General features: G+C 43.7%; 1 protein-coding gene across 8 annotated transcripts in view; it reads right to left on the bottom strand.

Moving 5' to 3' along the window:
• LOC140650624 (zinc finger protein 462-like) overlaps positions 1-24,678 on the bottom strand; it is a 118,670-nt gene that overhangs the window by 70,852 nt on the left and 23,140 nt on the right. For all 8 annotated transcript variants that reach the window (XR_012042090.1, XM_072859191.1, XM_072859188.1 and 5 more), the window contains 2 exons: positions 6,287-6,538; positions 325-5,789 (listed from right to left, as the gene is read on the bottom strand). Coding sequence is in view for 7 of the 8 variants with exons in the window: in XM_072859191.1 (XP_072715292.1) it covers positions 325-5,789; positions 6,287-6,506 (5,685 nt within the window). In the remaining variant the exon portion in view is untranslated. The remainder of the gene's footprint in view (positions 1-324; positions 5,790-6,286; positions 6,539-24,678) is intronic.

Here is a 24,678-nt window from a genome sequence, read left to right as displayed (position 1 = left end):
AGATACAGATAACCATCCATAAGGGTGGGAGGAAGGAAGAAAGATAGGGAAAATCCTGAAAGAAACAGTTGGAAGGAGCAGAGCTTCCCATGGAGCCTAGGAATAGGTGAAGAATGAAGGAAATTAAAGCCGAATATGTAACTGACTTATAGAGCCCATTGACACACTGAGTCACTCATTAACCTGCGTTCATTTGGCTGTCAAAGAGAACATGCAAGTGGTTATTAGTAATAAGGAGCCTCTTGGGGTATAGAACAGCTTTTGGTTTGTTTTTCTCCCTGGGGAGAGGAAGCAGAGAAGGAGACCAGACACACAGATCCTTACCCTCTCTTGTTTGAAATCTGTAAAAGCACCATCTGCATATTTCTGCTTGCTCAAAAGCTGTTTCCTCCTCTCCTGACGTTTGGCACGCTTCTGGAATTCCTCATTGTGACTATTCAAGTGTGAGGTCAGCTCTGCCATGCTATGCAATTTAGTATCACAGTGCTTGCACTGGTAGACAGCATTATGAGAGCGGGTGCCACTTCCCAGTATGGTAAAGTCTCTCTTCAAATCCTTGCTGTGGTGGTCAGTGTAATGCATGCACAGCAGCTCTGCTGTGCTGAAGGATAGCTTGAAACATTTTATGCATCTGAAGGGAAGCCACTCAGTTTCCTGAGCCTTGCTCTCCACCTCAGGCTTTTCAAAGTCATTCCTTTCCTCAGCTGGAGTTGACTTTTCATGTTCATCAGCATACACGGCAGTGAAGTAACCCCCCAGCTTGCTCGCATGCTGCTTCTTAGGGAAAACACCAGGGTGACGCTTCATGTAGTGGGACACAATACCTTTTTTGCTAAAAGATTGAAAGGAACAAAGCGAGCATTTCTTCTTTTCCACAGCCCTCCTCAGCTCCTCACTTAACTGAGGAGTGTCATCTTTGGGAGGAGATGGAATGATCACTTTATTGGGTTTGTCGCTTACTGTCCTGGAGGCTGCTAAACAATGAGTGTAGTAAGCATCAATGTCATGTCTTTTCTGGTAGTGTGCTGCAAGCCCTTTGCGGATAGGGTTGGTGTAGGAACACAAAGCACACTTGAAGAGGTTGTTCTTGCCTTCTGGTTGTGCCCGAACATTATTATGTTTGATGCGGTAGTGCCTGGCTATCCCCTTCCGGGTAGAACAGAAGTATTTGCAGAGCTGACACCGGAACACTGTGTGAGACACTAAGTGAGAACTGGAGAAATGAGGTGCTGAGATAGAGACTTCTCTAACACCATCAGCAGCAATTTCTGGGGAGGCCTTGATTTCAGTTACCATGTCTGGCTCCACTGAGGCAGACACCTTTGGCGGTGACTGAGCAAAAACATCAAATTCAGGCTGATTATGGTATTTCTCATAGTGAATTTTGAGCTTCTCCAGTGTGCCATGGGTGTAAGGGCATAGTTTGCACCGGTATGCACCATAGCCTTGCTTGAAAATCCTACTGGTCTCTTCTATGTCATTCTGGGCGATGTCATTCGACTGTTCCACATCATGCACAAAGTCTTCAGCAGTGACCTTTACTGATGGGTGCCGTTTCTGGTAATGTGTGAGGACACCATGAATGCGTGTGTTAATGTATGGGCAATGTCTGCACTTGTACACAGCCCCTGGGTTAATGTCTATGTCCTGTGCAAAGTCAGCAGCTTTCACTTTCATGCCAGGATGCTTTTTGCCGTAATGTGTCAGGAGGCCATGCAAGTTATTGTACTCAGACTGGCAAACTGTACACTGATATGGAGTGGAGGAGATGGCAGGGTTTGCAGAAGCCAGCTGAATAGTTTTTTCCTGGGAAAGGCTGGGGTCCTCCACATCCTGGTCCATCTGTGATGTTATCTGGTTTTCAGAATTAATCCTGGCCCTAACTTCATCAAGCTGTGTGCCAATTTTCTCAGCAGCATCTTTCTCCTTAATGATATCTAACAATACAGATTCATCCCCATTCATAGCCCAAGGGTGAAAAGCCTGGTAGTGATTAGTAATATCCCAAATGGAAGATGCTTCAAAAATGCAGTCTCTGCATTTATAGGTCTTTGCCTCTGTTGGCATCACTAGGGTAGGAGGGGAAGGATCCAGACCTGCCCAGAGTTTAGTTGCCATATATGTATAGTCAACATAATGTTCAGGATGTCTCCTTTGGTAATGCACAAGCAAACCACTTGGTTCCGTATGTGAATAAATGCACCATTCACAGTGATAACCAGCTTCTATCAAGCCATCCAAAAATGCCCATCTCAGAATGGACGTGACCGTGGCCTTCAGATTCGGGTGGTCTTTCTTAATATGCTTCCTCAATGCATAGAAGTAAGGTGATGTGTAGCTACACTGCTTGCATTTGAGGGCTCTCAGCTTTGTCTTGTCCTGTTCAGTGCTGGAGGTGTGAGCAGGCATGCTGCCAGATGATTTCTTCTGGTTACGATCACAAAGGCTTCTAATAGTGGCTGTATGCTGCCTAATCACATCTGCGTTGGCTTTGAAATCGCGATGCTTCTTTTGATAATGAATGAGCACACCTTTCACGGTCCGGTTTCCATAATCGCAGTGCTGGCAGAAGAACATTTCGTTCTCAAGGGGATTCACAGAGCCCTCAGAACTGCCGCAGCTCAACTGCCGCACTGACACTGGCAGTTTCTGAATCCCAGGTGGCAGCTCACCAGCCTTCATCATTGCTGCAGTAGGGGGTGCCTGCCTGATGTACTTGGCAGTGACCTTTATTTCCGGATGCCTTTTCTGGTAGTGGACAAGCACTCCCACAACTGAACGGTTGCTGTATGAACAGTGTTTGCAATAGTAGAGTTCAGGAGCAAGGTCTGGGGGCAGTGGTGAGGGAGGTGGAGGTTGAGAAGCCAAGTTGGACAGTTTTGAGGAGACAGACACCCCCATCTCAAAAGACATTTGAGCCAGGGCAGAGCCCCTGTCAACAGAAGCTATATGCATGGTCTTCTGAATTCTGAAATATGATGCTTTTTCTTCAGGGTGTTTTTTCTGGTAATGCACCAGAACTGAATGCATGTTAGGACTTGCAAATGAGCACACATCACAGTCATAAACAACCACAGAATTGACCAAAGGTGCCTTCTGATTTTCACATTCAGGACTAAAACTCTTTGTGGCACTTTTGTTAAAAGTTGCTGGCAGAGTAGTCCCATGAGCCACGGGGGTGGAGGTTGCCATAGTTTTTGGAGCAGAATTCAAGATCTCTCTCAGTGTCTGAGACTCTGTGTTTAGCCCCTCTTGCTGCTCAACAATATAGCTTGAAAATATCATTGCGTTGTTAATTTTCACTGTCGGATGCATTCTTTGGTAATGTGGCATCAGGCTTCTAACATTTGGGCTAGTGTAAGAACAGAAGCGACAGCGGTAGATCAGATCAGAGTGATCGAAGTTCAATACATTCATAGCTTCAGGGTGATGCTCTCCATAGTGTTGCTGCAGGTCTTCAAAGTTCGTATAGTCAATATAACACTCAAGGCATCTGTATACTGCACTGTGATCATTGGGATCCAAGATATACCTAAAGCTGAATTTTATGTAGGGGTGCATCCGTTGGTAGTGAGTGCTAACACTCCTGGCAGATTTGTTGCTAAAATCACAGTGTTTACAATAGTAAAGCCTGCCAGAGTCGTTAATCTCCACATTTTCGTTGTTCTGATCAGGACCATACATATTTGTCTGGCTTCCCAGAACAGAGGCATTAGGGCTCTGTTGGTCTTTCATGTTAATGGAAGAAAAATAATCTTCCTCATCTTCAGATAAAGTGAGCTCGATCTCTGCTCCATTGGTGGAATTATAATCATGATGCATGTTTCTGAAGTTTTCATCCTTCTGGGAATCATTAGTCTCTCTCCCCCACATTTGCTGGGGTGCATAAGAACTAGAAACCTCCACCATTGGTTCTGTTTGTTCTTCTTCTCTGTCTAATTCCACTTCTATCTCCACCTCATTGTCTTCCTCCTCTTCCTCATCATCTTCTACGTTAATCACAGCATCTTCTTGCTGTTTGTTTTGGTTTATTTTGCTCTGCAGGTTGCTTGCTATTTCATCAATTCTAGTTCTTTTCTTCACTGGTGAGAGATCCAAAGGGCAGTCATTTGACACCTTCCGAGAGACCTTAGCAACAAAGTTATTTTTAGACGAGAGACCAAGAATTGAGGTCTGGCTTTTCTTCACTGTGCTGACAGAGGTGAGAGCATCTGCCTCACTCTCTTGTGGCATGTTGGATGGAAGTCCATCATATTTTGGTAAGTTGTCACAAAATGAGTGCTTGTGCTGCTGATGAACTCTGAGGCCTTTCAAAGTAGTAGTAGAATAGTTACACATTGTGCACTTATAAGGATGCTGTGAATGGGGTTGAGGCAACTGCTGCTGTTGCTGCTGCACTGTTTCCGTCATCCCAGCTGACTTCCTTCCATTTATATTTCCACTTTCATAAGAAACCGTGTTGTCATTCAAAGAGGAGACAATGTTTTCACTCTGAGAATTCACAGTGTCCCAGTCTGATGTTGTACCTGCATGACATTGCCTATGAGCTCCAAGCTTTAACGAACTCTTACAGGTGAAAGGGCATTCATCGCATTTGTATACAGTTGTCTTCCCAGACAGGTGGATATTCTCAATGTGACGGGAGATGCTTCGGCGGTGCATTGTGAGGAAAGGGCAAAAAGGACATTGGAACCTGTTCATGTATCTTCTAAAGGGAATCCCTTTTGTTTCCAACAGCTTGTTGCCATCAGATCCCATCAGTTGCTCTGCAGATATTCCTGAAGTCTGGTGGTCCACAGAGTTCAAGCCATTCTCACTGTCCACTTCATTTAGCTCTTCGTCTGAGCTGGAGTCATTTAGCATACTGTTTGTTTCCAAGTCAGCAGAAGAATTTGTCATGTCAGCAACTCCATAGTGGGATCTGTCAGACAAATTAACTATGCCTGAGTTGTGAGGTAATTTAGACTTCATTTGAGGATAAGACACAGAAGAAAACTTAGAGGATATAGAAGAGTTGGGCCTGATAAGGGAACTGCCCGTAGAGCTTCTGAAGTTTGAGACATCAGCATTCAACATATCATGTCCTGTCATATTCACAGAGATATAATTGGAGTTTGGGGAGGCATTCTGGGCACTCTTACTCTGCACATCAGGCGCACTGGTTCTGTCTTGTTCTTGCCTCAAACTTGACAGTATTTTTACCATGCTGCGGTGCTTCTTCATCATATGGTCACACCAGCGCTCCCTTCGAGGTGTCTGGTAACTGCACCATTCACAGCAAAAGTTGCCTCTGGACTTTGTTAGAGGCTTGACCATGGACTCCAAAATGCTCCGTTCTACCACTTCTGCAGGCAATTCCTTGCAGGGTTCCTGTGCTGGCGCAGAGGCAGATGTCAATTCAGATACAGCAGAGGTAGCAGTAGGAGTTAAACTCTCCTTCAGATTGTTTTTGTGATACATTTTCTGGTGCTTAATAATCCTTGCGCGCCTCGGTGATTTGTAGGTGCAGAACTGGCAAGAGAAAACTTTGCCAAACCCCTCGTGCATCATGATGTTGTAATTTAAGGATCCAGCAGTGTGTGACCCTACTGAGCTCCCCCCAACTTGTGCTCCATGAACCTTGTGAGTGTGCTCTATTAGGAGGTTTTTAGATCGGAAGTAACGCACACAGAATTTGCACTGGAAAAACTTGTTGGTTGGTTTAGGATTTGGAGCCATATGTTGACCATAAAAACTTTGACTCTGACTATAATAACTTCCAGTCCCCATCTGAGTTGTTGTATTTTGTCCTAAAATAAGAATTAAAAAGTAAATATGTAAATAAGTAAAATTAGACAGTTTCCCCCCCATCTACCCTGTATGCATATGAATACACACACATCCTGAACACGTTAATCACACCAGGATTCCCTCACTTATTTATGATTAGACCTGTGCATATGAGAGTGGTCAGAAAACTAACAGATGGTACATAACTTGGGATAGACAATTTCCAAAATAAGCTTCTTGAAATAAAAAGGTACACTAATAAAGTTCAAAACTCTTCTAGAACTCATGGTGGTGTAAAGCAAGGAAAAGAAGCAATATGAAGAAGCATGTGAAAAATAGTAAGACAACAAATCCACACATTTGCATTTACAGAAAAAATATGGCTGTAACTAAACATCATTCACTTTACTACAATAGTGATAAAGATAACAGTTTTTTAAAATCACACTGAAACATACCAATTAAAATGCACTGAAATAAGTCACATGTGAGATAGGGGCTTAGGGTTGAGGTTTACCTGCTGTTTCATCTGCAATTGTAAATTCATCCTTTACAGAAGAAAATTCAATCTCAGTCTGGTTGCTAGCATTCATGGAGCCAGACCTTGGCTGGCTAGGGTTTTCCTCAGAGACATCTGTTGGCTGCAGAAAAGCAGTATGAACATCCTGAATGTGAGCTTTTAGGTCTTCATAGGATGGAGCTCGGAAATCACAGCCATCACACTGCAACACCTCCATGGTTCAGGAATGACCTTTTGCATTAGAAAATTCTGCAAGAAAAACAAGGAAAGGAGAAGGAAAGAGGCAGGGGTTTGTTTTGTTTTGTTTTTCTCTGGTTGGTTTGGGGAGTTTTTTTGTTTTGTTTTTACAGAAATGCCATTCAGTGAAATCTGAAAATATATTAACACCAAGCTTCCTATCACATGACTTAATGATTTCCAGAAATTCCATAATTGCTGCAGCCTAAAACTCAACATTTAGGAGGCATCAAGGAAATTTTGATTCAAAGAAAGCCCTTATCTAGGTAACTTGCAGGTTGCTGTTATCAATGCCACAGTCAAACTTCTGACAAATGACTACTGTTTCAATGGACTTTGTCCTCTAGGCTGAAAGGGTTAAATCCCTGACAATCCCTGACTAAGACATAGACTTGCATTTTTTTAGTTTCACTCGCATCCTTGTTCTCTTTTGTTCTCTTCCCCTGCAAAGATAGTTTTGGTTACCTGCTGAGCAGAGTTGATGGTGGGACATTTCCTGTGACTTCTTACCTGATAGGACTAAGCAGGCCTTGAGCAAGCTCGTTAAGCTTCCTAATTAAATCACTGATAAGAGGAACTCAGGACGATTGTGCCAAAGATAAGCACCAAAGAACTAGCTTAAATCGACCCCCTTGTAACATTCCGAGGCCGAAGGAGTGATGAGCTAACTCAATGACTATATATGGACAAAGGAAGCCCAAAGTTCAACTAGCGGACAACGTGAGGAAGACTATGGAAGACCACCAGGAGGGTGAAAAGACCCTAACCCTAATTTTACTGCGCATGCTTGGACTATGTAACTGAATTCCGGGAACTCATCACCATAAGACTGCCCTTTTCAGGAAATCTGATGAATATGTATGATTTTGCTGTATATGAACTGATGTGTTGTGCTAACCTGGCGGAGCACTTGTGGCGGAGCGATGCCCAGTGCTGCCCAGCGCTGCAATAAAGAATACCTGCTTAATAGTCATCCCGACTATTGAGTCCTGATTTCGGCTTTTCACGGCAACAGTTTGGCACCCCAGATGGGACCTGCTCTGCTCGGCTGCAGGACCCGCTGAGAACAGGACTCCCTGGGGTACCCCCGGGATTTCCCGGAGGGACTCCTCACCTCAATCGGATCGCTGCGGGAGCAGACAAGGACCATCTAAAGGAAAAAAGGTATTCTTTAAATCTTTTCTGTTTTGGAATTTGGGACCAGTCATTTGGAAGGTTCTCCTAAGTCGTAGGAGACGTCCTACGCTGAGCGCCGTATACCAGGCTACTAGTGCCTGAGGGTATACATTTGGTATTTAGTACATTGGTACAGGCATGGGTTAAGCCTTGTACTTCTGCAATAACGTGCCTTTTGGTATTGGTACACTTATGAAACCCGCATGAGTTTGTACTGTTGGCAGTCCGGATTTACTGGCACCGAACTCGTGAATTGTTTTATTTGTGACCTAAATTTATGGGTTGTATTTGGATGACATATTCAATGTGAGAATTGTGTTGCGTGGTCAGAGTGGGAGGATAAAGCGTGACAGGTTGAGGTTATTAAAGTTATCTGTGAGAGAACAATGGCAGTACAGAATCAATAAGGTTGGATAGGGGGACAGAAAAGTGGTGGTCTTGTAAAGAAAAGCCCCCTGGGATGTATCTTAACACATTGGAAACTGATAGGGGGACAACCAGGTGGGAGTGTGAATAAGAAAACATTAATCAAATATTGTAATCAGTGGTGTCCCCTGTACAAATTACAAGATGGTGAAAAATGGCCCTTTAATGGATCTTTAAATCATAATACTATATTGTAGTTAATGTTGTTCTTACGGAGAGAAGGAAAATGGGATGAGGTTATGTATGCGGATATGTTTTTTTTTACTTTGCGGAATCGCCCGGAGTGGCAGAAGGATTGTGGTGTTAACCTCCCGCCGCACGGAGGCAGCCTTGGAACAGAGAGGAATGGTCAATAGAGGAGGATTTAGAGGACGAGGAAGCGGAAGGCCCTCTGAAAGTAGAGGAAGACTGGGGAATGTATTGGGAAAGAATCACTGTGCGTATTGTCGAGAGGAAGGACATTGGAGGAGCGAATGTCCAAGACTCAAAGGAACCCCGCAAGTCTTGATTGCTGGAGCAGCGGCCAATTGACGGGGACCTGGGAAATCTACCCTAGCGGATCCACTGGTTAAGATAAGGCTGGGGAGACAAGAGAAAGAAGTAGAATTCTTAGTAGAAACAGGTGCTTCTTTCTCTGTTTTAAGTCAAGAATTGATACCTGTGAGTAAAGACATTGTGACTGTAGTGGGAGCTACTGGACAGCAGGAAAAGGAGTTCTTTCTAAAACCCATCAATTTTAAAGATTTACACCCTGTGGTGGCCAATCCTTATACTTTACTTACTAAATTGCGAGATAATCAGGTATGGTTTACAGTATTAGATCTGAAAGATGCATTCTTCTGATTGCCTCTGGCCAAGGAGAGCCAAAACCTGTTTGCATTTGAACGGGAAAGTCCTACTACTGGTAGGAAAACCCAACTTACCTGGACAGTGTTACCCCAAGGTTTTAAGAACAGTCCAACCATCTTTGGGAACCAATTAGCACGAGAACTTGAGACATGGGATCCTCCCTCCAGAGACAGAACTCTTCTACAGTGTGTGGATGACTTATTAATAGCAACTGAAACAAAGTCTGATTGTATTCAATGGACTATTAATTTGTTGAACTTTTTGGGACTGAATGGGTATCGAGTCTCTCAACAGAAAGCTCAGATGGTGCGACAGCAAGTAACCTACCTTGGATACGAGCTATCTGGAGGACAACGAGAATTAGGAACGGAACGAAAAGAAGCCATCTGCAGAACCCCCCCTCCCTCAAACGGTAAAGGAACTCAGGACCTTCTTGGGAATGGCAGGTTGGTGTCGATTATGGATTTACAATTATGGAATAATAGTAAAACCTTTGTATGAACTTTTGAAAAACAATCCCACTCAATTGATTTGGTCCAGAGAAGCTCAAAATGCATTCAAAATGCTTAAAAGGAACTGATGAAGGCCCCGGCCCTGGGCCTACCTGACGTTACTAAACCCTTCTGGCTGTTTTCCCATGAAAAACAAGGTATAGCTCTGGGAGTCCTAGCTCAACGACTGGGACTCTACAAAAGAGCTGTGGCCTACTTTTCTAAGCAGCTTGACAAAGTAAGCAAAGGGTGGCCAGGGTGCCCTACGAGCTGTGGCGGCTGTAGTACTAAATATCCAAGAGGCCCAGAAATTTACCTTAGGCCAAAAAAATCACAGTGCTGGTTTCACACACAGTATCGGCCGTACTAGAACAAAAAGGAAATCATTGGCTTTCTCCATCCCGATTTTTACAATACCAGGCTATTCTAGTTGAACCAGACGATGTTAATATTGAAGTGACTAATGTTACGAACCCAGCTTCTTTCCTCAGTGGGGTGACATCTGAATCATTGATACATGAGTGTTTGGAAACCATAGAGACTGTATATTCTAGCAGACCAGATTTAAAAGAGGAACCCTGGAAGATGCACAAGACTCCTGGTTCACGGATGGAAGCAGCTTCGTCCGACAAGGTATTCGAAAGGCTGGAGTACGCGGTGACAACAGCAAGCAAAGTAATTGAATCTCAATCATTACCTGCTGGAACATCAGCTCAAAAGGCTGAAATTATTGCCCTGACTAGGGCCCTGGAATTGGCAAAAGGGAAAAAGATAAATATATGGACAGACTCCAAATATGCCTTTGGAGTTGTCCGCGCTCACGGAGCAATTTGGAAGGAACGAGGACTACTAACCGCACAAGGGAGACAGATCAAGCACGCTGAGGAAATCCTTCACCTATCAGAAGCAGTCCAACTGCCAACCAAAGTCACCATCATGCACTGCCGAGGACACCTGAAGGGTAACACTGACCAGGAAAAAGGTAACAGGTTGGCTGACTATGAGGCTAAACAGGCAGCGGAGAGAATGCAAAAGATTTTAACCTTAATTCCGGATAATAGAAGTAGGAGTCTAGGTGACCATGAAAATGTTGAATATTCTAGGGCTGATAAAGAATTAATAGAAGAAATGGGAGGGCAGGTTCCCTCCAAAGGATGGGCCCACTTGAGTGATGGCAGGATTATAATTCCTGCCAAACAGGTATGGGGAGTTGTTAAAGAAGAACACAATAAGACACATTGGGGGGCAGATTCCCTGTATAATTTCTTAAATCAAAAATTAATAGGGAGAAATCTGTATACTACAGTTCGACAGGTGACTCAGCAATGTGAAATACGTTTGAAAAATAATCCCAATACAGGTAACCGGGCACAATTAGGAAGTATTGGGAGAGGAAATGTACCAGGGGACCACTGGCAAATTGATTTCTCTGAACTTCCAAGAAAAGGGGGGTACAGATACTTATTGGTACTTACAGACACCTTTTCCGGATGGCCAGAGGCGTTCCCTTGTAGGACAAACAAAGCAAGAGAAGTAACTAAGGTATTATTAAATGAAATAATACCTCGATTCGGGGTACCTACGGTCATTTCATCAGATAGGGGTACACATTTTTGTGCAGAAGTAGTGCAACAGGTCAGCAAACTATTAGGAATCGATTGGCAATTACACACACCCTACAGACCACAAGCCAGCGGGCAAGTAGAAAAATGAACCACATGATAAAACAACAGATAGCTAAAATGTGTCAAGAAGCAAACCTATATTGGTATCAAGCACTGCCTATTGCACTACTTCGGATACGTGTAAAACCTAGGGCCAAAGAAAATCTGAGCCCTTTTGAGATATTATATGGGAGGCCATATCAGGCCAAATATCAAGGGGAAGATTTGAATCAGCTGGGAAATAATTATTTACAAAATTATGTTATATCCTTAGGAAAACAATTGGAAAAGATTAATAAGAATGTTTTGGGAACCAGAGCAAAAGGGTTAGATCACCCGATCCACCCATTTAGCCCTAGAGATTGGGTTTATGTTAAGAATTTTTCAGGAGACCCATTGGAGGAGAAGTGGAATGGACCTTATCAGGTGTTGCTAACCACTTTCACTGCAATCAAGATTAAAGAGCAGACAGCTTGGATCCATTACTCCTGAGTAAAGAAAGCTTCTGAACCACGATGGAACATTGAAAGTGCTGGAGATTTGAAATTACGGTTACGACGATAACTTTATTGACTTTAAGCTTATCAGTAGATGCTTGGAACAAGAACTTGTATTATAATGCGATTCAGATGATAGCGAATGCTGCAGGGGCTAAGGATTGTTGGATTTGTACTGACCTACCGAGAGGTGACATGAGACTCCCTTTGTACGGCATAGGGTCGACTCATTGGAATTGTGACAATAATACTTGGCCTGAGTTTTGGAAAAAATGAGATGGAGGATATTGTAGCTATGATAATTCAAGCTATGGGATCGGACCAAGATTTGACCTACAGATACTAGATTATAACACCCAGATTCTAGTTAGCAATAATAGTTGCCTATGGAAGGCAAGATCCAATAATTGTCCGTGCCCCCCCCCCACAAATATCATAACTATTCCTGTAGGAACGGGTGGGATGATTATTGGATCAACAAGACTGCGGTAGAAGTAGGAACCTGGAATTTGACGGGATTGAACGTGAAACCTATAGCCCTACAAAGTGGGATGCCAGTAGAAATACATCGGTTGGATGGGTAAGCAAAGGATCATTTTATGGAGCTAATCTCACAGCCACTGACGGACCCTGCAGACTACCCGACAGGTATTGGTGGCTGTGTGGTGATGGTATCAGCAGAAAGCAACTCCCTGCAGGATGGAAGGGAAGGTGTACCATAGGTCATTTAGTTAGTCAGGATCAAATATATAATCAGCCCCAAATACCTAGGGGTATTTTGAGAATGTCCTGGAGACGGGCTAAGCGAGAAGACAAGCCCCTTGTAATTAGGGGAACAAAATTTCATAGCTTTGTTAGATGGTTCGTACCGTGGCTAGAAGTAAGCGAGCTAGAAAAGGCCATGGTAAATATTTCCGCAGTTCTAGAGCAGATGGAAAATGTAACCATAAATACTATAAAAAATTTACAGACGGAAGTATCTTCCCTTAGTAAGGTTGTGTTGCAAAATCGAATGGCATTAGATTTATTGACTGCCAAAGAAGGAGGTGTATGTATGATCATTAATACCAGTTGCTGTGCATATATCAATAAAGATAAGCAGATAGAAGCAGATCTAAATGCACTCTGGGAGAAAGCACGAATATTCCAGGAAGTATCTTTGGATGATACTTCATTGAGGCTTCGAGATTTATGGGATAAATTGACTTCTTGGCTTCCCAACTTTGGATGGTTGAAACAATTATTCATTGGATTAATTACTGTGGCGATTTTAGGAATATTTGTTTGTGTATTTCTTAAATGTTTTCTTTGGTGTCACCGAATTCAGCAGAGGCATGTACAGCGATTGGAAAAGAAACAATATTAGGCATCAAGTAGAAACGGGAAGGTATTTTACTCAGACCCTTGAAAAGGATGAAATATTATGAATTTTGCAAACGTAAAATAATTAAGGATAACACCCTTTTAGGCCTAAAAGATTTGAAATATTTTACTAGTCGTAGCTAAAAGAGCCTTACTATTTTAATAGTAATTTTATTGATTTTAAGCTTCGTTTTAGACATAATAAGACTGTATATTGAGGACTGTAGCAAGTAAGCTACAAGCCCTCAAAAGAAAAGGGGGGAATGAAAGGGTTAAATCCCTGACAATCCCTGACTAAGACCTTACTGTAATACATAGACTTGCATTTTTTTAGTTTCACTTGCATCCTTGTTCTCTTTTGTTCTCTTCCCCTGCAAAGATAGTTTTGGTTACCTGCTGAGCAGAGTTGATGGTGGGACATTTCCTGTGACTTCTTACCTGATAGGACTAAGCAGGCCTTGAGCAAGCTCGTTAAGCTTCCTAATTAAATCACTGATAAGAGGAACTCAGGACGATTGTGCCAAAGATAAGCACCAAAGAACTAGCTTAAATCGACCCCCTTGTAACATTCCAAGGCCGAAGGAGTGATGAGCTAACTCAATGACTATATATGGACAAAGGAAGCCCAAAGTTCAACTAGCGGACAACGTGAGGAAGACTATGGAAGACCACCGGGAGGGTGAAAAGACCCTAACCCTAATTTTACTGCGCATGCTTGGACTATGTAACTGAATTCCGGGAACTCATCACCATAAGACTGCCCTTTTCAGGAAATCTGATGAATATGTATGATTTTGCTGTATATGAACTGATGTGTTGTGCTAACCTGGCGGAGCACTTGTGGCGGAGCGATGCCCAGTGCTGCCCAGCGCTGCAATAAAGAATACCTGCTTAATAGTCATCCCGACTATTGAGTCCTGATTTCGGCTTTTCACGGCAACAAGGTTTTTCCATTACTCAGGAGAGAGCTGTTGTTAGGAAGTCTGTCTCATTCAGAGACTAGCAGCTATATGCTAGAAGAACAACCACATTACTCCCAAACATTCATGCACTGAAACTTACAGATGAAAGTGGTTTCTGCTTCTATAAGACCCACTCTAACCTTTTTGGAAGCTGAGAAAGTCCTGCCAGTTTCATTACCAGTGATTAAAAAAACCCCTTAAAATGGAAACACTTGTCTTTCTTTTCAAAATCCTAGAATTCCTGACTTCAGTGGAAAACATAAGCATAATTGCAAAGTGAGATCTAAATATGTGTATCCAGAATAGAATGCTGTGCATTGGAATTAATTCCACCAAACACCGAGAACATCTCTACTCTTTGTTATAACTCTTACAGAGTTCCATTATAGTCTGTCATTGGGGACATATCTTTGGTGGGATAGGAGTTTGAGGAAGCAATGGGCAGTAAGAAGAATAGGAATACTGCAAAAGTACAATGGAAACATAAGTAACAGTGATCTTCCCTAAACACTTCATGACTTCATTGATTAATCCCAAACCTCTGTATACTGTAATGTACAAAGTAACAAAATTTGGTAAGATCGAGTTCATTATGTGACCAATTAATCCCACATCACAGAACACTGGCGAGAAACTTATCACTAGACTCTTAGCTTATGTACTGCCATAAACAAGAGGACACACAAAATACAAGAAATGCAAAAGGCTGAGACCCTCCTGCCCTGCACAGCAATTGGGCACAAAAGCAACCTATTATGTTAAAGCAATAACTCATTTATTAAGTTTCCCACACATTGCACTGGGCCAAGATAACCTAGGAGTTCCAGAGGTCCAAGACGCAATAGCAGACAAAAACATTTTACTGTGAAAATTCCATGTATTTACTGTAGAATGTAAAACTACTTCTATAGCAAGATGAAAACCTGCTGCAGGCAAAACAGTCTCAACTAAGGGAATTTTACTTCATTTAGTTTATTGTCAACATGAACTTTTAATCACTGATTTGGATATCGAGAAAGAAAGCAAACAGTGAAACAAACAATTAGGGAAACACCTTTCCTCCCCCTTCCCCAGAGTCAACTATAAGCCGGACACTTATTATCCACCACCCCCTTAGTCTCAACTCCCCTGGTTTTTGCCACATGTTACACCCAATCAGTTCCAATTCCTTCAGTGAGGTGACAGGCAGCACAGGAGGTTGGGGTCAGCACATAATGGTTTATTTCTGCCCCTCCTTATTTCTTACTCATCTTCTTCCACTGCTCCTTGCTTCTTACTGCTCTCCTCCAGTATGGGTTCCACCATGGGCCGCGGTCCCTTTTGAGGGTGCCACTGCTCCCGTGTGGAGCACCTCCTTCCAAGAGTGCACCTCCTACCCCAATTGGCAACCACCCTTTCTTAAATATGTTTGAACAGAGGCACCATATGCTCCTCTGATTCTTTGAAAGTTTGGCTTGCAATGGGTTCTTTCCATTTGTTTCAGAATTGGCTGGAACTGGCTGTTCATGGCCTCTTCCCACACTGCAGCCCCTTGCTACCAAAACCCAGCCATTTATGCCCAATATAAAACCCCAAAACACCAGGGCACAAAGAGAGTGATGTAAAGGCCATAAAAAGGCCATAAAGGCCTTGTGAAACAAGATACTTTTTGTATAAACAACACATGCCTAGCTAACGACTGTGCCCTTGAAGAGGAACTAAAAGACTGATAAAAGGGGAACATCCTGCCCTAGAAGGCACCGAAGACTGGGGGAGTGCCGAAGAAACATGAAGTCAGGAAAACACTGCGGTAACTAGGGAAAAGGTAAAGGCGACAGGGGGAGATCGCGACCACCGACTCAATACAAGACTGAAAAGACTTGCCCCCCACGCCTGCAAGGAGCATGCGTGCTAATTTACATAGAACTAACCAACGACAAACGGAGTAGTAATTACTAACCAATAAACATAAATTTGGGCGGGTTTTTACTAATCATGTAACAAGATAAATATGCGGTAGTTCTTTAGTATAGTGTGCTAGCTTTGTGGAGCTACCACCTAGCACCCAACTTTGCGCAAACATGCAATAAAATACCTCTGCCCTGTGTGTACATTGGCGTCTTGCACACCGGGTAAACGACCCCATGCTTGTGGGATAACAAGAGGACACTGCATAAAATAATGCTTTGTCTTATAGCCTGCTAAAATAATCTTCTGGCAAGTCTATTTCTGGACAGTGAGCACACAGACACTCCTCATGTTTAATCTACATTAGTGTTCTCACATGTGCCCCCCACCACCTCCAACAACAACAACAAAACCAACCAAAAAAAGCACAAATGGTGCACCAGCTTCTTTTCAGCTAGCAAAGCTGCAATGATTAATATATTCGAGCTTTTATTTGCAAGCACCAGATCAAACACTGTGGAAGAGGTTACTATCTGTTCTGCGACCAAATTACAGTAGTGAGTGAAGCCCCACTCCATGTCTCCTTTAGCACAGTCCATTAGACCTGAAAACATTTTTTTTTTCCCCATGGAGCAAATGACTCCTGCATTTAGAGCACTTCACAGAAAAGCAGATCATCTATTTTTCACTATCTGTTCCCCAAGCTTAGTCTTAGTCTAATCTCAACCAAACAAGCTACAGCTCTGCTGAATGTGTTTATTGCACTTTCAAGATGTATGAGCCCCTATGCCAGTGAAGCTTTAAGACTCACTAAGCTGCCCTACTCCTCTGAGCTTTGGGAGCAGCCATTTTAGCTCAGACAACTGCACTCAGTGGCTCATAGCTTCTTGCCTGTGCACAACATGGCCTCACTTATCTCTCAGATTCATCTCGGGTGTACAAGATTTTTTTTTTCCCTTGGATGATACAAAAAACCAAGCCAAAACAAAACAAAACCACCATCATCTAAGAACAGGACTCTCCCTCTTTTGTATGATTTACCTACACACACACACACACAAATAGTATATGTTCTCATGTGCTGTCAAAACAGCACCTTTTCTTCCTGAACAATCATTTGCACAGATCTCCAAAAGTTCTTTTAACTCATGAAAGATAAATGTGTTTATTAATTCCAGCAACAGTCTTACACAGTTCTACGGACTTAATCAAAACACAGTAACCTCCAGCAGGAGGACAGGGAAGCAGAAAGGAGGACCCCCTCCAGACTGCCTTGTCCTCGTCCCTTGGGAGCCGTCTTTCTTCGCACAGAAGACACCGCACTCCCCTGCCAGATTCCAAAGTCTAAAGACCTTTGTTAATCACCAGACAGCCTGTCTGCATCAGCAAACCCCGGCAGCAGATACACCTTTCAATACAAAGGCTGTAACCATGCCTTTTAAAAGAGGTTCCCTGAAAGCTCCATTATGTAGAAGAGGGGGGCAATCTCTCCTCTTTAAACTTTGGCCCCTTTAGAAACACCACAAAAACCTTTCTGTGTGTCTTTAAGGAAACTTTAAGCCAGTTTACAAAATAAGAACCAGAAGGAGGGAGGAAAAAAAAGAAATTGAGGTTTTTAAAAGGATAAACATAACCGCTTCAGCCTGGCACAATAAGAGGTAAAAAACAACCATCGCTAGTGTATACTGTTAACATTCTTTAATATTCTGACACTGTCGAGAAAACAGCCAGCAACCTCGAGGATAACTTCAGAAAAATCTCTAACCCTTCTGCAACAAAGTAAAATAAAGAGTTGAGAGATCAGTAATAGCTACTGATTATAAAAAAGAACCTTTCTAATGAGTTCTAGATTTAATGTCACAACAATCTCTCCCACAAAAGCAGCTCAGAATCATAGAAGAGGTTAATCTTACAGCAGCTAAGAGCAACAAATATTAAGTACAGCTGAATAGCCTTCAATTTCATGTTTTTAACAAGCACCACGTTGAAGTCAGGATGAAGCATTTTGTAAGGAATTCTACTTTAATATTTGCACATTTTTCTGTAACATTCAGATATTGCTCAAAGGAGAAACAAACACAGAAACTTAGTTCGAGCTACACTATCAAAAGAAACTGAAACACGTGTGCCTTTCTCTCTTTTTTTTTCTCCCCTCATTTTTGTCCATGTGGCATATAGAACTGAGAATTGTGGTATATTTTCAGATAAGATGTTAATATCTGAACTATCATCTAGAGAGGTTTGCTGCTTGCCGGGGGCCTGGATCCGGGATATTGTGGAGAGGCTACCAAAGCTCATCCGGCCCTCTGACTACTACCCTCTCCTGTTCTTCCCTGTGGGCACCAATGATACTGCTAGGGGCAACCTGGAGAGTATCAGAAGTGACTACAGAGCTCTGGGGACAGTAGTTAAGGGCATGGGGGCCCTGGTGTTCTCCACAATCCTGCTGGTGAGGGGCAAGGGTGTGAGGAGGGGGGAACTGATAATGCATGTCAGTAACTGGCTGCAGAACTGGTGTTGGCAACAGGGTTTTGGGTTCTATGTCCATGGGACCCTGTTTGCAGATCAGTGTCTGCTTGGGAGAGATGGGATCTACCTCACTAAGCAGGGCAAAGCTATTTTTGTCAAGAAAAAGGCTGACCTCATAAGGAGGGCTTTAAACTAAGAATGACGGGAGAAGGAGAGAATAATCAGCAGCCCTGTGAGGGAGTGATGGAGAAGGTCCACAAGCAAAGGGCCTGGGATGATGTGACAGGAATGGAACACAAAATCAACAAAATGGGGCTTAAGCGGGGTTACCTCCAGCAACTGCATGTAAGCGAGGAACTGCCTACAAGGCACCATTATAGAGAAGCCCCCCAAACACTTTCTAGGAAGCCAACATGCCTCTCTGAAGTGCCTGTACACTAAAGCATCCAGTATGGGGGACAAACATGATGAGTTAGAGATCTGTGTGCAGTTGCAGGGCTATGATCTTGTTGGGATTATGGAGACGTGGTGGGATGGTTCCCATGACTGGAGTGTTGCAATGGAGGGATACAGGCTCTTTAGGAAGGACAGGCTGGGAAGATGAGGAGGGGGAGTTGCCCTTTATGTGAGAGAGCAGCTGGAGTGCATGGAACTCTGCCTGGGGATGGATGAGGAGCCAACTGTGAGTTTATGGGTTAGGATTAAAGAGAAGACAGGTAAGAGTGACATTATAGAAACATAGAATCATTTAGGTTGGAAAACACCCTTAAAATCATCAAGTCCAACTGCAAACCTAACACTGCCAAGTCCACCACTAAACCATGTCCCTGAGCGCCACGTCTACACCACGTCTTTTAAATACCTCCAGGGATGGTGACTCAACCACTTCCCGGGGCAGCCTGTTCCAATGCTTGACAACCCTTTTGGTGAAGAAATTTTTCCTAATATCCAATCTAAACCTCCCCTGGTGCAACTTGAGGCCATTTCCTCTCATCCTATCACTTGCTACTTGGGAGAAGAGACCGACCCCACCTCTCTACAACCTCCTTTCAGGTAGTTGTAGAGAGCCTGTAGAGGTCTCCCCTCAGCCTCCTTTTCTCCAGGCTAAACAACCCCAGTTCCCTCAGCCGCTCCTCATCAGACTTGTGCTCTAGACTCTTCACCAACTTCATTGCCCTTCTCTGGACGCGCTCCAGCCCCTCAATGTCTTTCTTGTAGTGAGGGGCCCAAAACTTAACACAGTATTCAAGGTATGGTCTCACCAGTGCCGAGTACAGGGGGACAATCACTTCCCTAGTCCTGCTGGCCACACTATTTCTGATACAAGCCAGGATGCTATTGCCCTTCTTGGCCACCTGGGCACACTGCTGGCTCATATTCAGGCAGCTGTCGACCAATACCCCCAGGTCCTTTTCCACCAGGCAGCTTTCCAGCCACTCTTCCCCAAGCCTATAGCATTGCGGGACCCGGCACTTGGCCTTGTTGAACTTCATACAATTGGCCCCAGCCCATCGATCCAGCCTGTCCAGGTCCCTCTGTAGAGCCTTTGCACCCTCAAGCAGATCAACACTCCCGCACAACTTGGTGTCATCTGCAAAGTTACTGAGGGCGCACTCAATCCCCTCGTCCAGATCATTGATAAAGATATTAAACAGGACTGGCCCCAAAACTGAGGCCTGGGGAACACCACTTGTGACTGCCCACCAACTGGATTTAACTCCATTCACCACAACTCTTTGGGCCCGGCCAGCCAGCCAGTTCTTTACCCAGTGAAGAGTACACCCATCCAAGCCATGAGCAGCCAGTTTCTCCAGGAGAATGCTGTGGGAAATGGTGTCAAAGGCTTTACTAAAGTCCAGGTAGACAACATCCACAGCTGGAGGGATAACACAGCAGGGCATAAGCAATCCAGGAGGTTCCTGGAGTGCACTGATGATAACTGCCTCCTCTAAGTGACAGAGAAGCCAATGAGGAGAGGTGCTCTGCTGGACCTCCTGCTCACCAACAAGGAGGGGCTTGTTGGGGATGTGAAGGTCAAAGTCAGCCTTGGCCGCAGTGACCATGAGATGGTAGAGTTCAGGATCCTGAGGGCAGGGAGGAGGGTGAAAAGCAAGGTCACGGACCTGGACTTGAGGAGAGCAGACTTAGGCCTGTTCAAGGTTCTGCTTGGAAGAGTCCCGTGGGATAAGGCCCTGGAGGGAGGAGGGGTCCAAGAAAGCTGGTTAATATTCAAGGATCACCTCCTTCAAGCTCAAGAGAGCTCCATCCCAAGGAATAGGAAGTCAGGCAAAAATGCCAGGAGGCCTGTGTGGATGAACAAGGAGCTCCTGGCCAAACTCAAACACAGTAAGGAAGCGTACAGAGGGTGGAAGCAAGAATGGATAACCAGGGAGGAATACAGAAACACTATCCAAGCACCCAGGGACGAAGTTAGGAAAGCTAAAATTCAAATCTAATTGAATCTGGCCAGGGATGTCAAAGACAACAAGAAGGGCTTCTCTAAGAACACAGGTGACAAAAGGAAGGCTAGGGAAAAGGTGGGCCCCTTACTGAATGAGACAGGGGACCTGGTGACACAGGACATGGAAAAAGCTGAGGTATTGAATGCCGCCTTTGTCTCAGGCTTTACTAGCAAGACCAACCTTCAAGAATCCCAGGTCCCAGAGACCAGGGGGAAAATGTGGAGAAAGATGTACACTTGGTGGAAAAGGATCAGGTCAGAGAATACTTAAGCAAACTGGACATACATAAGTCCATGGGCCCTGATGGGATGCACTCACGAGTGCTGAGGGGGCTGGCTGATGTCATTGCAAGGCCACTCCCGATAGTATTTGATCGATCATGGTGATTGGGAGAAGTGCCCGAAGACTGGAGGAAAGCAAATGTCACTCCTATCTTCAAGAAGGGCAAGAAGGAGGATCCAAAGAACTACAGGATGGTCAGCCTCACCTTGATCCCTGGGAAGGTGATGGAGCAGCTAATCCTGGAAACCATTTCCAGGCACATCAAGGGCAAGAAGGTGATCAGGAGTAGCCAGCATGAATTCACCAAGGGGAAGTTATGCTTGACCAACTTGATAACCTTCTATGATGAAGGGACTGGCCTGGTAGATGAACGTCCCCACCTTCCTTCTTCCCTGGCGTAGTCGGCAGTGGATATTGTCTACCTAGACTTCAGAAAGGCCTTTGACACTGTCTCCCATAAGATCCTCATAGAGAAGCTGATGAAGTATGGCCTGGATGAGCAGACAGTGAGGGGGATTGAAAACTGGCTGAACAGCCAGGCCCAGAGGGTGGTGATCAGTGTCTAGTTGGAGGCCAGTCACTAGCAGTGTACCCCAGGGGTCAATACTGTGTCCGATCCTGTTCAACATCTTCATTAATGATCTGGATGATGGGGCAGAGTGTACCCTCAGTGAGTTTGCTGATGGCACAAAACTGTGAGGAGTGGCTGATACGACAGAGGGTTGTGCTGTCATCCAGAGGGACCTCGACAGGCTGGACAAATGGGCTGACAGCAACCTCATGCAGTTCAGCAAGGGGAAGTGCCAAGTCCTGCACCTGGAGAGGATCAACCCCAGGCACCAATATATGCTGGGGGCCACCCAGCTGGAAAGCAGCTTTGCAGAAAAGGCCCTGGGGGTCCTGGTGCACACCAAGTTGAACATGAGCCAGCAATGTGCCCTTGCCACAAAGAAGGCTAACAGTATCCTGGACTGCATTAGGCAAAGTATTGCCAGCAGGTTGAGGGAAGTGATCCTTCCCCTCTATTCAGCACTGGTGAGGCCACACCTGGAGTACTGTGTCCAGCGAAGGGCCACAAAGATGATTAGGGACTGGAGCATCTCTCCTATGAGGAAAGGCTGAGAGAGCTGTGACTGTTCAGCCTAGAGAAGAGAAGGCTCAGGGAGGATCTTATCAATGTATATAAATACCTGAAGGGAGGGTGCAAAGAAGGGGGAGCCAGGCTCTTTTCTGTGGTGCCCAGTGACAGGACCAGAGCCAATGGGCACAAATGGAAACACAGGAGGTTCCATCTGAACTTAAGGAAACTTTTTTAACTATGAGGGTGACTGAGCACTGGAACAGGTTGCCCAGAGAGGTTGTCGAGTTTTCTTCCTTGGAGATATTCAAAAGCCATTTGGACATAGTCCTGGGCAACTGGCTCTGGATGGCTCCACTTGAGCAGGGGGTTTGGACCAAATGACCTCCAGAGGTCCCTTCCACCCTCAACCATTCTGTGATTCTGTGTCAAGACACAGCAAATAAAGGAGACAAAGAGCAAGATTTGCACATTTGTGCACTGAGATGTGCTAAGGTCATGCTGTCTGTGCATTTCAGTTACTTAAATAAAACTTGCATTCCCTAATCAATGTCATTTCCAAATAGTACTAACAGCAAAATTTGGGGGAAGACTGGAAGTGGCGTGGGGTGGTGGGACACTGGAACATGTTGTCCAGAGAAGCTGTGGATGCCCCATCCTTAGAAGTGTTCGAAGTAAGGTTGGACGGGGCTTTGAGCAACCTGGTCTAGTGAAAAATGTCCCTGCCCATGGCAAGGTGGTTGGACTAGATGATCTTTAAAGGTCCCTTCCAATCCAAATCATTCTATTATTCTATTATTTGCCCACTGACTCACTGGTGGAACAGCAGCCAGCATCTTTGCTCCAGGTATGAAAATATACACTTCTGCAGTATTTGACAAATTGCCTTTAACAGTTATCTCACACCAGTGATTATCACTAGATTGCAAAAAAACCTCCTCAATCCCAAAAGATCCTCTCCCTCTGTGTAAGTGCAAGGCCTCCGTCCATTTGGGACAGTGATAGCAATCTGCTGGTCACAGTTTTGCTGAACAATGACATCCCTGAATGGAAGGAACAGCACTTTGACACTAACATTTCCATGTTGTCCAAAACACTTTACTTTGTCCCAAATTTTAATTTCATATATACAGACACTGAAATACCATACATTGGGAAGAAATAAGAACCTTGCTTCTTTCTCCTCCCCCTCAACTTCTGTCTCCACCTACTTGCTCCTTTCAAGAAACACTATTTTCTGTAGTTTTTAACAAGCCTAGATATACAATATTTAAAATAAGGCAAGTATATTGGCTCAACCGTCATCATTTATGCAATACACAGATATTCGTATTTAGCAGAAACTAAATGAAACATCCACAGTGCACTTCAAGAAAAAGTCCTGTCTATAAAAGAAACGTGGGGGGTTTTAATGCAGGAAACAAACAAACCCTCTGTTAACCTTGCATTTCATCTCTCAAATAGTTAGCATATTAAATTTGTGGCTGCTGCTCTTTCCCCTATTCCAGCATTCAAATTAAGGAGAGATCTATTATTAAAGCTGAGTTATATAAAAAGTGGCAAGATGTTAAAGCTTCTAATGGTGTTCTTCCATCCCATTGGGTTAATCACCAAGATCCATTTTCTTTTTTTTCCTCCTGAGAAATACCAAACAGGAAATGGATCACAAAGAAGGAAAAAAAAGAAAAAAAAAAAAAGACAACTAAGACTTTCTTCATGTAAATGAGGCCCATAACTAGGGGGACAGAAATTATAACCAATTGTGTCTTTAAAAAAGCTACAGTCCCTACATGTAGACACTAGAAATATATTGTGGCTATTTTCCCCTTTTTACAAATTCATTGTATAACATCTTATTTTTCCTGCCATTATAAATACTTCAGAATTTCAAGCATTTGAACCAAAGTAGCAAGCAAAAATAAATTTAAAATTAAGAAATGGATTTCTACTGCCTTAGGCTTGCTTTCATTTTGAGAATAGCGGGACTACATGGGTTTCATCCTCAAAATATGGGTAAAAGTTGGGAAAGAGAAAATTAATGGCAGTTTCCCAAAAACTTTATTCCTGGTAATATGTATAAATAGTCAAACTACATATGAGGAAAATTACCTTTCTTGTCACAAGGAGGGTTAAGATCAAGACTAATTTATCAAGAGAGAAGTACCCTCCCCCTCCAATTCAGAATATATTGTTCTTACTTTCTACTTAACCCTATGAACTAAACAAATAGCTTCTTGTAATTTACAAATGGATAATTAATGATCTTATCCACCTCAGATCATCACCAACTTCAAACCTGGTCCTCATATGTTTTATTTAAATACTCTGAAGGAGAAAGGCACATCATTATGGAAAAAGAAAATCATGGGACAGTGAACTTCAGAGAAAGGCCTTGGATTGTTTCCTTAACCTTAAGAAATGTGTAATCTGGAGACTAACCCCAAAACCTTGATATTTTTAAGGCAGAAAAAGTAAAGAATCCAACACAGTTCCCCAGAGAGCACTTAGTCTTAAAGCAAGGTAAATACAGGAAGAGATTTTCAGTTT

This window comes from Ciconia boyciana, chromosome 4 (assembly GCF_034638445.1).
Source record: "Ciconia boyciana chromosome 4, ASM3463844v1, whole genome shotgun sequence".
NCBI lineage: Eukaryota > Metazoa > Chordata > Aves > Ciconiiformes > Ciconiidae > Ciconia > Ciconia boyciana.
Note: the sequence above shows the minus strand (reverse complement) of the source record. Positions and strands in the feature narration are given on the sequence as shown.